This window comes from Anser anser (assembly GCF_964211835.1).
Source record: "Anser anser genome assembly, chromosome: Z".
In the NCBI taxonomy this organism is placed as follows: domain Eukaryota; kingdom Metazoa; phylum Chordata; class Aves; order Anseriformes; family Anatidae; genus Anser; species Anser anser.
In genome coordinates, this window is record NC_139723.1 from 48,719,630 (window position 1) to 48,734,930 (window position 15,301).

General features: G+C 41.1%; 1 protein-coding gene across 1 annotated transcript in view; it reads left to right on the plus strand.

Moving 5' to 3' along the window:
• Positions 1-332: 332 nt before the first annotated feature.
• The window catches only part of GDA (guanine deaminase), a 33,437-nt gene continuing 18,468 nt past the window's right edge, over positions 333-15,301 (plus strand). Inside the window, exons 1-5 of the mRNA XM_083819228.1 lie at positions 333-695; positions 6,077-6,165; positions 7,885-8,056; positions 11,374-11,461; positions 12,742-12,847. Of these exons, the coding sequence (XP_083675354.1) occupies positions 573-695; positions 6,077-6,165; positions 7,885-8,056; positions 11,374-11,461; positions 12,742-12,847 (578 nt within the window). The 5' untranslated portion in view covers positions 333-572. The remainder of the gene's footprint in view (positions 696-6,076; positions 6,166-7,884; positions 8,057-11,373; positions 11,462-12,741; positions 12,848-15,301) is intronic.

Here is a 15,301-nt window from a genome sequence, read left to right on the forward strand (position 1 = left end):
GCCCACTAACAAACAGCATGGGAGCTTAGCACCGAGGGATACTCATCTCTGAGCGCCGAGTGCAACCGAGCGGGCTAACCGAGGCAGTTAGGAGCCACCTCACGACACACATTTACCGACCACCACATTTAAAAGCGGGTCTACTCCAAAAACATCCAACAAATCCCCCAGTGCTTCGGGCACGGCGCCACAGGTCCTCTCACGGACTCCCGAGAGCGACCCCCTCCCGGGCACCTCGGCGGGGACCCGAAGCGTCCGTCCGTCCGTCCGCCGGTCGGCGTGCGGCGGGGCCGCACCCCTCTCGTCGAGGACCCGCCGCCATCTCGCGGCCCCGCGGACGCCTCCCGCGTCCTCCCGCCCTCTTCCCGCGCCGGAGGCGGGTGCGAGGCTGATCCTCCCGCTCCGCCGGGCGGGCCTCCCGCCGCCCAAACTCCTCCCCGTAGAAGAAGAAAGTCACCAGGGGGTGGGGAGATGATGACAGGTCCGGGAAGCCGCCGTCGGCAGCGGCAGACAGCGGGTGCCAGCTGCCCGCCTGCTCCGGCCCCCGCGAAGCCGTCCCCGACGCCCCCACCATGAGCTCCCCGCAGCGCCCGCCGCTCGCCCACGTCTTCAGGGGGACCTTCGTGCACTCCCGGCTCTCCGTGCCCATGGAGATCCTGCATGGACACCTGCTGGGGGTGGACGACGGCGGCACGGTGAGGAGCGGACGGCGGCGGGACGTGGGGGGGAGATGCGGTGGGACGGGGGGAGACGTCCCGGGCTTCCCGGTGCCCCTCGGGCGCCGATGTCCCCCCCGCTTAGGCTCCGGCCGCGGTCCGGAGCCCGTGAGGGGGCCGCCAGGGGAAGCGCGCCCCGTCGAGGCAGCGCCGCGCTCCGAAGGGTCCCGGAGCCTCCCCGGGGAGCCCCGTCCCGTCCCCGCGGCGCGGAGAGGGCTCCTCGGCTCGGTTTTGGGGCGGTTGTGCCGGCGGCGAGTGCCGAAATAGCAGGAATGGCGGTGTCGTGCGTCGTGTCCCCCCCCGCCTCCCCCCCCCAACCCACTCGTGCACATCCGAGCGAAGCTTTTTACTTCTCGTCACAGGAAAAAGAAGCAACAAAAACATGGCACGTACCCGTAGAAAGTTAGGAAAATGGTAAGGTTGGGAATGTTAATGGTAAGTTTAAGAACGAGCGTAACACTCGCAGGTAGCGCAGGATTGATCCCGGCAGGGAAGCTGCACCTTTCCCCTGACAGGGTCACCGGTGGCACCGGGTTTCACAGCGCACGCTGTCTGTGTGCACTGCTAATTTCTTCTAGGCTCAGCAGTGTACACAGCCGCCCTGTGTCTAATAAAAAAAATCATTTTCTTTCCTCCTGGTGACTAAACTACTCTGTCAGGCTTTAGCAGCATTTGAAATACATGCAAAGCACACTCTGGGCTCTTACAGCTTGTTCTCACCATCCACGCGGGTCCTCGAGGGCCTCTTTCAAGACAGTCCTCTTATGGCTGCTCTTGGGCAGTCTGGCACAAGCAATAGCAAGACTTCTGAGAAGCTGTATGTTGGCGTACAGGAGGTGAATAAAAACTTTTAAAGCTCTGTATTGGGTGGTGTCGACTAGAAGCAATAGACCTGAATGCGTAAAGAGTTTGATTTGTGTTACTCAGGTGCAGGAGGCAGAAACTCGTATCTTGTCTTGCTCTCTTTAATGGTAAGGTCTGCTAAAAAGTGACTCCTCCGTGTCCTTAGGAAATCAAGACCTTTAAGGGATTTTCTTGAAAAACAGACAACTTAGTAGGTTGTATCTAGTAATTTCTGCTCTCAGGCAGAGTCACTATCTCCCCTTCTCCTAGTGAACAAGGATTCGCCGGGTAGTGTTTTTCATGCATTAATTGGCACATTCCCACACAGTTGTTTAAAAAAAAAATCCAGAAAACGTTGTCCAAAAAGGAAATTTCCACCAGAATAGAGTAGCAGGGACTTTCATATTTTTATCTTTTTGAGAATTCATGTTATTTTACTATTCCAGGATCAAATACAATGAGTTTTGGTACCCTCTAGCCTTTTTTTTTTCTTTTTTTTCATAATTTTGCCTCATGCAGCACTTCCAATGGAATCACTGAAGAGGTGCTTCACAAAGAAGGATGTGATGGTTAGAATTTTTTTTTCCTTCATTGTCCAAACATACACCAATACTATTTCAGTGTTACTCCCAAATAATTAAACTTAACTATGCAGCTATCATTCTTTTGCCTCATGTTGCTGATTCCATCATGGAAAAATTGTGAACGATCTCAGAAGAGGTGAACAGACCAGCTTTTCACAGAATCATAGAGTCACGGAATCACCTAGGTTGGAAGAGACCTCCAAGATCACCTAGTCCAACCTCTGACCTAACAGCCAGGTGCTGTTCTTCAGTATGAGTCCCTGACTGTCCTCAAAGCAGCAGCAGCATACAGCTGGTGACACAGAAACACTGCCCAGGCCCCCGCAGCAAGTGGGGATAGTTCTCTGTTAAAGGCAGGAGATGAAGTGTCAGCTCTGCGTGCTTTGCCTGTAGATGAAAAAGGAACTTTAGCAAAGAAAACATTGCTGTCAAGTTTGAAGACCCAAGTTACCACAAGTTAACAAAATAAGCCTATGTTTAATTGAGTGGTTTGTAGGGTAGTGTGGTGCTGCTCTTGAAGAACTGCCAGTAGAAAGAATGGTATTCCCCAAGGCCAAGAAAATAGAGTCAGCTGCAAAATTTGAGCTGTCATTGAAACATTGGTGTAAATAATGTAGTTGAGTAAAATATTAAGAAAATAGAACAAAGATAAAAGCTCCTGCTGAAGGCATGGAAAGAGCAAGAGTTGTGGAATGAGGCAGTGTTGTCAAGTATTGCCAAACAGCAGTGTTTAGCTTAAGCCAGCTGGGATAGCAAGTGGCATGTGTCTTAGATGTACAGGGGGAAAGGTATCAAATCAACATCAACCATTTGGGGTTCATTGCTTGGGCCTTCCCAGCAGTTTGGCCTGTTTGCTCAGGAGCTGGGTCTAATAAGTGCTCCTGTCTCTCACCCAGCCTCCTGTTCCAGTTTTGAGAACTGGACAAACAATAGGCATCGCATCTCTAATTGTAAAACTGCTGAATATGGTAGCAACATTAAACAGTGCTGGCAGCAACTCACTGAGGCTGAAAATAGGACAGCATGATGGTCAGTGGCAGGAAAGAGATGTGTGTTAATGCTGGTAGCTAATCGTTGTGGAGACAGGGAAGGATGAGAAGAATCATAGAATCGTAGAGTGAGAGAATGTCTTGGGTAGAAAGGGACCTTAAAGACCCAGTTCCAACGCCCCTGCATGGGCAGGACACCTCCCACTAGACCAGGTTGCCCAAAGCCCCATCCAACCTGAACATCTTGAACACCTCCAGGGATGGGGCATCCACAGCTTCTCTGGGCGGCCTGTGCCAGTGCCTCACCACCCTCACAGTGAAGAAGTTCCTCGTAATGTCTAATCTAAATCTTCCCTCATTTAGTTTAAGACCATTCTCCCTTGTCTTGTCCTTACCTACCTGAGTTAAGAGTACTTTTCCATCCTTTTTATAAGACACCTTTAAGTATTGAAAGGCCACAGTGAGGTCTGCCTGGAGCCTTCTTTTCTGCAGGCTGAACAACCCCAGCTCTCCCAGCCTTTCTTCACAGGAGAGGTGCTCCAGCCTTCTGAGCATCAAAGGATGTGACATGGGAGAGAAGAAAGAATTTGTTACTCATGTTCATCTATGAGTGTCACATAGTACCACATAGGCACTGCTGGATCAAAAAAAAAAAAAAAAGCATATTTCTATGGGCAATATAATTTACTTTACACTCTTATGTTAGCAGAGTTATTTGCACTGTGATGCTTGGAGGCAGTCAGTGTTTACTGTGTCAGGGTTAATATGTAGTTGGCTGGACCAGCTACGTGTTGATGGCAGTGCTTTAGACATCACTTGCAATAAAAAAAGGCTGAGCTAGGCACTAGGATAGTCACCACACAGCTCCTCATTTTTGGATCTTTTAGCCCCATCACATGGATGACACATCAGAACTGATTGAAGTGTTTGAGCACTGGTCCTAGCAGCTGTTGCTTTTTGTAGATAACGACTTTCTTAAAGAGCTTCATCACAAGCAGAAAGCCAGTCTTCTTACCTGTGCACTTCTCTGATTCAGTAGTGACTCTGGCACAGAGTTTCTTCTTGCCTTTTTAGTGTTAAGGTGCAGCACTAATTTAAAGGTTTGGTTCCCAGGGCACCTGGGCAGTTACCTGGAATGTACGAGCAAATACTCAGGAAAATGCCCAAACATGGGACCTCAAGGACTTTAAAGTGTTAGAAAGATCTCAAGAACAAAGGCCTCCTAAACGATTGGGGAATATCTCTTGGAAAACCAAGCAGTCCTTCTTGGAAATTTGTTTGAAAAGAATATACATGTGTTTCTGATTCATCTACAGCTGCATTTGGCAGTAATGGCCCAGGTGTCAAGGTTAGGTTTATTTCATGCATCCAGTTCCTTTGAAAAATATTTTCTTCACTCTTCCAAAATTTAAGTGTTTTATTTATCTGCACTCTAAAAGTATATAATAGTCACTTCTTTTCCATGGCAACACCCGTTTCCAGCATTTGCCATCTGGTATTGCATGTTTCTCTCTCTCTCTCTCCCCTTCTCCTTTTTTTTTTTCTTTTTTTTCCTGGTTTAGCAGCTCTAACATTAGTCATTCTGCATTCATTTTGACTTCAGTGTCTGAGTGACATTTTCTTTATTGCTCATCAGAAATTTCAGCAGGTCTGTGTTCGAAGCCCCGTGCAGATAGACATCTAATTCAGCTGGCTGAAGGGCCTAAATATTCCTCTTTAGAAGGAGACAAACAGTGTTTTATGTGAAGTATTAATGGACTAAAATATTCCTGCAGTTATTTCTGATGGGATATTTATTGATATGTTATGATTTTAACAGCTTCTTTTCTGACTAAGAAGTGTAAAACATTTGCTTTTTACAAGGTAAATCAGAAAAGCCATATTTACACGTAAGAGACTAGGCAGCCTTGAACTTAGAAGAACAAGCTCTTATACCAAGGGAGTTAGAAGTCCATGAGTTGGTTTTAGGCAGAAATTATTGTTTGGCAAGAACTTGCGGGCTCAGAAAGCTCAGACTATACAGTCTTTGGTCAGGGGAGGTGTTGGGATCCTCAGTGTCATGGAAACCTGGAGCCTGCCTATAGCAGGCATTCCAGTGCCTGGAGTCCCTGCGCTTTGTTTCTTGAAAAGTTGTCAAGGCTAGTATTGTCAGACAAGAGAATTAGAAAGTTTAGAATTCAGCCTCCCAGAGTTATGTTGTAGATTAAAATCTGACAATGGGCAAAAAGTGTGCTAAATTTCTTAGTTGGCAGCAGAAATTCCCTGGCAGTGGAGCCGATGTCATCTAGGAGCCAAATGGGGCTGAATTAGGCTTTAGATTGTAGAGTTGTTTATTTTCTCTCTCTCTCTCTCTCTCTTTTTTTTTTTTTTTTTGAGTAAATAAAGATCTTAGGCATGTTTTTAGTCTGTTCTGTAAAATTAAAAGATTATCTGCATTTTTTCCCTCAGTTTCTTTCACTTTCCTAGGCACTTAAAAATAATGACAATAAAACATTAAGGACATGAGCAGAAAGTTAGCAAATACTTAGCTCAGTCCAAGTCTGTCCTGGGTAAAGCAATTAATTTTACCCCTCTGCTCTTTAATACTCTAATCCCCTTCCAGAAAGGATGTCAGCTACTTCTACAAAGAGTGACTGTACTGCTAGCATCGTGGTAGGTTACTGGAGTGCCCATGGACACTGAAATCTGTGCAGTTCTGCTCATGTATTACTTTTGAGTGAATTAATTCTTTTCTTACAAGTTACAAATGGTGTGGTGCTATTCACTAGGTTGTGAGTAGGTATTTCAAAATCAAACCCAACAGTCAAGGAGAATAAGTATTTCAATGCAAACCTATCACTTTGTAGTAAGTGTGTAAAATCTGTTTTAAGATATGACTTCTGTTGCCTTCATGTAAAGTAGGATACATACTTAAGGTATATAACTATCTTTTCCTTTCTTTCAGATTGTGTTTTTGGAGCAAGCTGATCAGCAAGAGCAACTGGCTAAGAAGTGGGGCTTCAAAACGTCTGACATAAGAGAACTGAGTCATCAGTAAGTGTTTTGTTTAGATTAACTTCAGCAAATGCATTTTACTCTCTGAGCAAAGCAGCGCAGGTGTGAATAAGTTGAGGCAGGGAATACATTAAATCCCATCTTATGGGCAAAACTCCCTTTCAGTTCCGCAAGAGCTCTTAATCCAAGGGCTGCCTGCATTCTGGGTGAGGCCTGCAGTGCAAGCCATCTGTGTGCTTTTTGCATTCCTTGGTTTGGGACTGCAGCCATCACTGAATTCTGCTGGCTGACTTGTACTGCGCACACCAAAATGCTGTATTTAGTTTTCACGCATAACTTCTTCAGTTCATACAAAGTGTAAGACAACGATCTTCCTTGAGAAAATCATTTACCTAGATGGTCTTCTTTATTTTAGATTGCATATTCTTAGCAGCAGGCTGTGCCTGCTCGAAACTCTGGACTTAATAAATGTAGGTAGCCTTGACACTGCAGATATAAAACTAAAGTGCTTGGGCTTTGACACACTCCCTAATAAAAACTAATAAAATTAGAGTATTAAACCCTCTAAACACAGAGCCTTGTATTTCTAGCTGTATTTTCGGACGAGTGTTTCTTTTTTGTTCAGCCAACGAAATCCCCAGCCTTTTTAGTGAACTTATGGATTGTACCTACTATTCTTTACACACAGTAGTACAACTGTAAGCAATTTTTAGTTTAGAATCTAGAGTTGCAGCATAGTTTTAGTGTTCAGCTGTTAAAAAATCTGTATGCTTTGTTGGATCACTTATCGTACAGCATACATGAGTCATTAGATGTTTTTTTCACTTGAAATAGCCTGGGGAAAATGGAAGTTGCTGGGAGTAAGGATAAGATTGAGAAAGATCTTTCAGCATTTCTAGCGTGCAGGAAAACAGAAAGAAGGGAAATTACAGAGACAAAATCGATGTTTTTATCAGTATCCAGGGAGAAGGGGGGAAGGCTGAGAGAAATTTGATCCTTTATGGAGTTTCAGCACAAAACAAAATAATTATAGCAACCTCATGGTGATGTTGATGTACTCACCCCTGTTATTATATGAGTACTGCATGGCAATGAATGATATTGCACTTTCATTGTAAAGACACCTTTCCTGTCAAGACACTGCACAGAGCTTTTTTTTTTTTTTTTTCTTTTCTGTCCAGTATTTGTATATGCACTTGTAGACACGCTGTTCTTTCATTAAACCTTGAAATTCACTGAATGAGTAATATAGATAGATACATTTATACAGTAGTAGAAAACTGGGGTGCAGAAAGTTACAGTTTTGTATCTATAAACATCTCACATCTAGAGGCATTACAAATATATCTATGCTAGGGATCTAGAGTGAATCTTCTCTTGCTCAGGTGGATTCTTCTGTGGAATAACTTTAATTACAGTGAAATCAGTTTGGCTTTACTTACTGGTATTCAGTCTGGGTAAGTATTACAGACAATTGGATTCATCATGCTCTTACATTAGTTTCTAGCCACAGATTTTTTTCCTTGCAGGTACCTATGTAAGTCTGTATAAAAGTTAGACAACTAATTCATACAGTAAAGGAGTATGGGTAGGGGTGTAGTAGGAGTGCATATGCTGGTGCTGAAATAGTAAGGTTAATCTGTACTTGTCATTTACTCTGATGGCTTTTGCTCAAACATACTGTTTAATTAAAAACTACTTTTCTTGGAAAAAGTTTTGGATGTTTTGGACCATTACCGTTTTCTTTTCTTTCCCTAGTGAATTCTTCATGCCAGGATTGGTTGACACACACATTCATGCTCCTCAGTATTCATTTGCTGGTACAAGAGTAGATCTACCTCTTTTGCAGTGGTTAACTACTTACACGTTCCCAACAGAAGCCAAATACAAAGACAGTGATTTTGCAGAAGAAGTGTACACTAGAGTTGTTGTAAGTATTGCAAATTTCATTTACCTGCTTGACAACATTACTATTTGTAAAATATACATAAATTTTCAGAAGGTCAGCAGAAATAGGAGAACGTGTCTTAATGTCATGAAAACCAGATAAAACTGACAACACATCCACTGTTCTGGTTGATAACCAAGATCATTGCCTGCTACTTACATTCTTGTTCTGTTGTTGCTGGTAAGACAGTTCATTTAATCATGTGATTGATTAACAACCATCTCATTAATCATCTTTTCTCATATCTGAGTACACTGACCAGCATTTAAGAGTACTTTCAGAGCTAGTGTTGCCAGTAGGTGCTGACAACCTCATTCAGAAATGATCAAACATTGTAAAAAACAAAACAAAACAAAGCCTTTCAGAGGTTATTTCCTTTTCTGCTCAAAACTTCTGTATTATGAACATGTCTTCTGCAATGATTTTGTGAAGTAGGACACTTCTCACCAACAAAAAATCTGGGGTGTTTTGGAGCAATTGAGGGAGATCCCTGTAGTAGGAATACCTTTCATTGCTGATAGAAGTCTGTTGATGGTATTGTGAATCAAAGAGAGAGCCTGTGTTTGAACTAGTCTGGTTTTGAGCAATATAAAGGCTTTGAGGTCAAATTCCACTTGAACAATAAACAGCAAGGTCACATTGCATAGTAGATTCTGTGCTATAACTGAAATGTATCTCTTAATACATAGACTGAAGTATTTTCTTAAGATTAAATGACCACTATAAACTGCTTTGCATTTGTCTAATACTGTAACAATGTGTTGTCAAAACAATAATGTAATGAATCTGTAATAAATAGTTACTGTCTTTGCAACGCAAATCTAAAAAAAAAAAGTCTTTCTGCCATCTAGCACAATCACAGCAGTAGGAGCAGCTTGGTCATAAAATGTAGTCACAAGCACACGCCTTCAAGCTACGTATAACGTAGAGGTGATCTCACCTTCATTTCAACATACTGTTACTGTCTCCAATGGTTCAGATGGGGTGAGATTAGCGCAGATCAAGTGCTCAATTTGCAGCAGGTTTAATAACATTACCTGGAAAAGAATTGCCAGTGAAAATTCGAAGTTAGTTGGAGAAGCTTCAACACAATGGTTCAGCTCTCCCTGTAGGTATAAAACAGGACAAGATCACAAAAATGTTTTTCATAATGCTGCAGAATACCAGTAGCTCTGCAATGCTTCATGGCCAAATGTGTCAGAACAGAATCCAGCCATCCTGATAACTAGTATTTTCTGCATTGCTATTTGTTGTTCTCTTGTTGCTAAAACAGTCTTACTTATGGAACCAGTATGGAACCAATAGTTTCCTGTCCAAACTGGGAAGTATAAAATGGCTTGAGGAATATAAGTATTCTGAGAGCCACCTTCTCAGTTTCACCAGTCTTAATCAAGTTGGAAGACAAAATTAATGTACTGCTTTGCATGTAACTTGGACATAATTGCCGTAGCTCAGTAAAAACCTCTCTGAATCTTCAGCGGTGATCCAGGGAAAGGCATTTGAATGAGTGAAGATTTTTTTTTTCTATAAATCAGTGTCACAGCTTTATATTGAATATCTCTTGCAGAGCTCAGAGGGGCAAGAGGAGTGCAGAATGCAGTGGAGATGGAACAGTCAAAAGATGAAAGTCAAGGACATGGGAAAATAGAAAGAGAGACTAAAAATGGCTTGTTTAGCTTATAAAAGTGACAAATAAGGAGTAAAAATATACAAAAAACAACTGGCCTAGGTGAGATAGACCAAAATTTATATTATCTAATTGGTGATGTAGAAACAAGAAAATGGGTGCTAAATTTAAAAATGATAAGCAGAAATAGTCTTTTGTGCAATATGTAGTGTTCTTTCTCATGAGTCAAGGCCAAAAACGAGCTAACAGCGACTGAACAGATGAATGGGTTTGAAAAATATACTTGCTTGTTACAATTTAAGGATAGTCACATTTTTTTTTAAGGAGCACTTATCATGCTTTGGGTCTTATAATAACCGTCCTCCGTTAGAAATGGGACTAAACTAGCAGGAAGCAGATATGTATCTATATTTTAGGAATTGTACTTAAAACATAGTGAAGTGTTTCAAGCCAATATCCTGTTTCCAGTAAACACTTTCCGTATTTGCTAAAACAAATGAATTAAGTGAAATTTGCCATATTGTATCTGGAACCACCTCTGGTCCCTCAAATTTTAGAAAAGCCAATTCTTCATGCTGATGTTTTTGGAAAAAAAATGGATTTCATTAAACAATTCTAGGAATAAAAACAAAACAAAACACACAGATTTGGGAGTTTTAAAAGCTAAAAAAAGATGAAGGTAGTTTGTCTCAGCAGTGACATTATTTTTGTGACTCATTTTAGGCACACTTGAAGACATATTTTTAAAGACTTTAATTCGAATATTTTATGAAAAAGACAGAGCTTAGCTTCATGTTTGTTAAATAATTTGCTGTAGCCATTCTTAAAAGTTGCATTGGATGTCTCACCTTCTATCCTGTTAAAAGAAATATATTCTCACATTACATTCTAGCCAGAATCCAGTTTAAGCCCTTCTGGTAGATAGGACGTCAGTGTAGTATGCATTAGTCCCAAGATCAAATGAAACTATAAATGATTTGATGACTTAGTGTAACTTTACATGACTCTTCATCTACTGGTATGTCCTCCAAAAGTAATACGAACAGGTAGAAATGCACCTGTTCCTTTCAAATTGTATAATTAGATAAATAATTAAATTACACTCTGAGCAGTGGTTCTCAGCTTCCTTCTGTTCTGGAGTTTGTTACTTTGACCTCAGGGATAATGAAGAATTTGTGTACCCGAAAACCTGGTTATTTTTCCCAGCCACATGAGATGACCAAATAAAAAACACTACTTTCTCCCAAAAGTATTGCTTTACTAATGTTACTTACAGCGCTTCACTATGAAAACTGGAAAGCCTTTCCAAACTAGGAAATAATATATATGACTGGTTGTTTGTATTTCTAAGTAAAATTCAAGTTAGACATAAATAAGAATGTGATTTCTATTTTGAGTGAAGGAAATACAGACTGGTTTCTGTGGGTTTATTAAACCATTGTTAAAAATCTGTATAGCCTTGGAAGAGAAATTTTTGTGTTTATTAACTTTCAGACTTTAAAAGGCTATTATGAAATTAAAAATCTGTATTTTACCTTCCAACTTCACTGTAACTCCCGTGGAATTTCACAATAACCAAATGTTCTTGCAGCTTGAAATCAGACAGCCTATTCTACATTTTGGCAGCTAGACTATATTTTTCCAAACTGTTGAAACTGATTTCTTTTTATAGAGACGAACTCTAAAGAATGGCACCACTACAGCTTGCTACTTTGCTTCAATTCACACAGATACTTCTCTTCTTCTGGCTGAAATTATAGGTAAGACGGTACGAGTGAGTTCTCAAGGATGTTGTGCAGACTGTTAGTTGAAGGAAACAGAGCTTGGGAGTTTTAGAGTAGCTAGGAATCTGTCTTTCAATTTTGTTAATTTGACTTTTTTTTTATTCATTTTCTCTGACATACCACATCCCCCAAATCCTGCCTAGTTACCTTTTGCTTAACAATCTCTCCTCTACTGTTTGCTCCCTCTGCCTCTGCTGGACTTCATTCCCAAATCAGCTGCGGTCTGAGCGTGAGTGAGGTCTGCTGGAGTTTTTCTTCAGGGCAGTCCTCTGCTATTTCTAGCCTTTTGCTGTTTGAGGATTAAAAGGCTGAATGGCAAGAGGTGCAGTCAGTGCTTTAACTTCCTGATACTCTGAAGTTTCAGTTGAAAATCAACATCAAAAATTTCCACACACCCTTTGAAACCAGAACAATGGGAGTTGCATCAGGATCTTATCCCTTCTTTCTTCTCACTGTTGCAAATCCCTGTCATTTCTTCTCAAGTTTTGTGTTTCTTGCAAGAATTCTCAAAGCTCAGCTCCCATAGGAGAGTGAAACAATAAGAGTCAGCTTCTACCAAAAATTTCATAGTCTTTCTGATTTTGTAGGAAACCCTGGAACTTTGAAATCAGTGTATTCAACATCTCAGATGTTAAATAATGGGCAAAAAGATTTAGGAACACATTTACAAGCTTAGAATTTAATGTTACATGCATTTTTGTTGTGTTACACCTAAGTTCTGAGTCATAGCATTGATAAATCTCAATAAGCCAGAAGTGGCTCTTGCTGGAAATGGGAGTCATTTTAGGACCCTCATTACCTTCTTTTAAGGAAACAGGGTTTGCTGAGATCTTCATGCATTTTCTTAGCTCAGAGTGACCACCTACTGCAGCTACTGTGATTTGATGCATGTGTTTCTCCCTGCTGGGGGACATTTCTCATCCTCTGCTTCACAGTGCTCATCTTCATTCACTACCATTATGAATTCTGGTTGTGGCTAAACTACTGGTAATTCAGTCCTCAATTATAACACAAAATTGGATACTAATGTGGAAGAGGAGAACTCTTACTTAAATGCGGTTTTTCTCTTTCCTTTTTGGCTTTAAAGATCACAAGTATGTCCCCGACTTAAAGACAAGAAAACAACATAAATTCTGTTCATCTTAAATGAAACTGGATGACGTGGAATTTACTATTTTCTTTTCAATTCAGGTTTTGCTAGCAGTTTTTGTAAAGAACAAGTGTTTTGAATTTTATTTTCTTATGCATCTCAACAGATAAATTTGGACAACGAGCATTTGTTGGCAAAGTCTGTATGGATATAAATGACACTGTACCACACTACAAAGAGACTACAGCTGATTCTGTTCAAGAGACAGAAAGGTAAGATGAAGGAATGCGAGACACGGACTCCTGATGGCTCTTGAACAGGAGACATTTATTGCCATTTTTCGCCACTACATATACTTTCCCCGTAGCCCCATGCGCTGTCCATGCGCCCAAATCTGTCATTCAGTTGGTTAGAGACCCTCAGATACGCGCCTCGAGCCAGCCAGCAATTGGCCACTGCCCAAAACTCATCTTTAACACTGTAGCCAATTTACTTTATCTCAACCTTGCTCAGGTTTTTGTTTCTACCTCTTGTTTCCTCATTATCTCTAATTCAGGGACGTGTGAAACAGCGCAAAGCCACCTGAGAATTCCTTTCCCACAGTAAGACTATTAAATTGTTGGCACAACCTTTAGAAATAAGACTTTAATACATCTGAAAAGTGAGGGTGAAGCTGTGATCAAGAATTTACAGGTGTAGGAAATGTTCTTTTCTTCTTACAGTATTATTTTCTACAGTTCTGGCAATTCATGCGTACCCAGCTGCTGCACAGCATGTGCAGTTTCACTGTGGCTTTGCCTAAGGAAGGGAGAAGCTGCAGCATCATGTTTTGGAGAAGGCATGTATGTTATGGTCTGGCTTCTACTTCCTCTTTTCCCTTCACAGCTCTGTGGGTAGAGGTTACATGACCTGACAGGGGTGGAGAGGTAGAAAATCAGTTCCTTTGCCCCCATTAACTTCTGAGCTATCGCCTCTCCCCATTTAGGATAAAGCTTTATTTCAGTGGTAGGAATCGGCTTTCATATACCCACTTCTAAATATGCTCTGGTTCTCTTCTTCCCCAGTATAACACCAGTAAAACTACTCTAACTTGAAACTGAGTGAATGAGGAAGAATCAAGTGAAGATAATGTGCATTCTGGATTTGTTTTATGTTGGAGGAGAATCCAGGGCTGAAGCATGGGAGCCAGCTGTCTCAGGCTTCCCCTGTCTTCTGTGTCCATCTTCTGAAGATGCTTAGGCAGATGTAGGACTTTGCTCATGGGACTATTTATACAGATATGTAAATGTTTCAAATATGCTGAAAGAGTAAATACCTAACAGTATTGTAAACTTCTTAAAGCACTTGAGTGAAATTGCCATCTTATTTTTGCAAGTCATGCTGGAACAATGCTGTTAAAAGTTAGAAACAGTCATGGGTTTCAAATAGTGTTTATATTTAGAGACATTTTGAAACATATAGTATTAGTCACTTGCACTGTACTAACATTGGCTTTTGTTTAGCTAAATCCCTGGTTTTCATAATACAGTGAATCCCACTGAATGGACCTGAGAGTGGTAGCGCTTCCAGTTCTGCCATTCTTTAAAGCTTCAGAATGATCTAAATAGCTTTCCTTCAATTCCCATCTTGTGCCTCTACTCCCTTCCCATGCAATTATATTAATAACAAATGTTCCTCAGCTTTGGATGAGAGTGTGCCACAGGTACTCGACAGCTGTCTAGAGAAGAGATCTGTGCTTGTCAGCATAGATCAGGAGTACTCACCTCATAGGCCTGAACCTCCTCACCAGTACAATTTCAGAGGATGAAAAAACTCTCCCTTTAAGAGGGTGACCTTTTTATTAAAAAAAAAAAAGAGAGAAAAAGAGAAATGTGATCTGTCACACTGTCAGAAATTTTACTACACTGATTTCTTTGCAGTTAACCTGCAGAAATGTTTGTACTGTAGGCACGGAGATAATATTCAGTTCAAAGTGTTTTGTTTCAATCTGCTCTTCTCCTGTGAACAGAATTGAATAAAAACTTCATGAAATGAAAAGCAGAATATGTTATATGCCACTAGCAGTCATCTGGAAGTGGAACACCCATGTTCAGACCTGTTCTGAAGAGGAAGGTGGTTGTTTGAACCTGAGCTTACTTCCTTATAGAGAAGTACATAAATCAGCAAAGCATAGGTTATTTAAAGCTAGGTCTTTCAGTTTTAAAACCATGCTGATTCTCTGTAATGCACGTGAAAAAGTATGAAAACAGCCATCCTGAGGTTTTGTATTATCTCTTGAGAATGGTATTTCTGTTACAATTTCTGATCTGGTGAATATTTGTTATATCTGGTGAATCAGTAAGAGGAGAGATGGACAGACAAAAACCTAATTCACCTTGCAAAGCTTAGCAACGGTGTGTTAAAACTCCTTTGTTCATTGCAGAAATTTAGCTTACGTCTCTCACTTTCAACCGGTGATCTGGCACTAGCCACAGTGTTGTGAATCTGGCCTCCAGCATTTATTTTCTTTTCTACCTAAAGATATTTGACAGATTTGATCCAATGTTTATTGTGACTAAAACTATGGAGTTTTTGGACTATAAACTATGACATAAAAATTCGGAGACCTGATCAAAATGTCTTGTAATGGCTTTTTGAAATTCTTTGTATACGTTGTGCATACAAGTATTTAGGGTATTTCTTCTCTTCAAAGTAAGAGGAAGCTTTATTTGCTCCATATTGCTCCA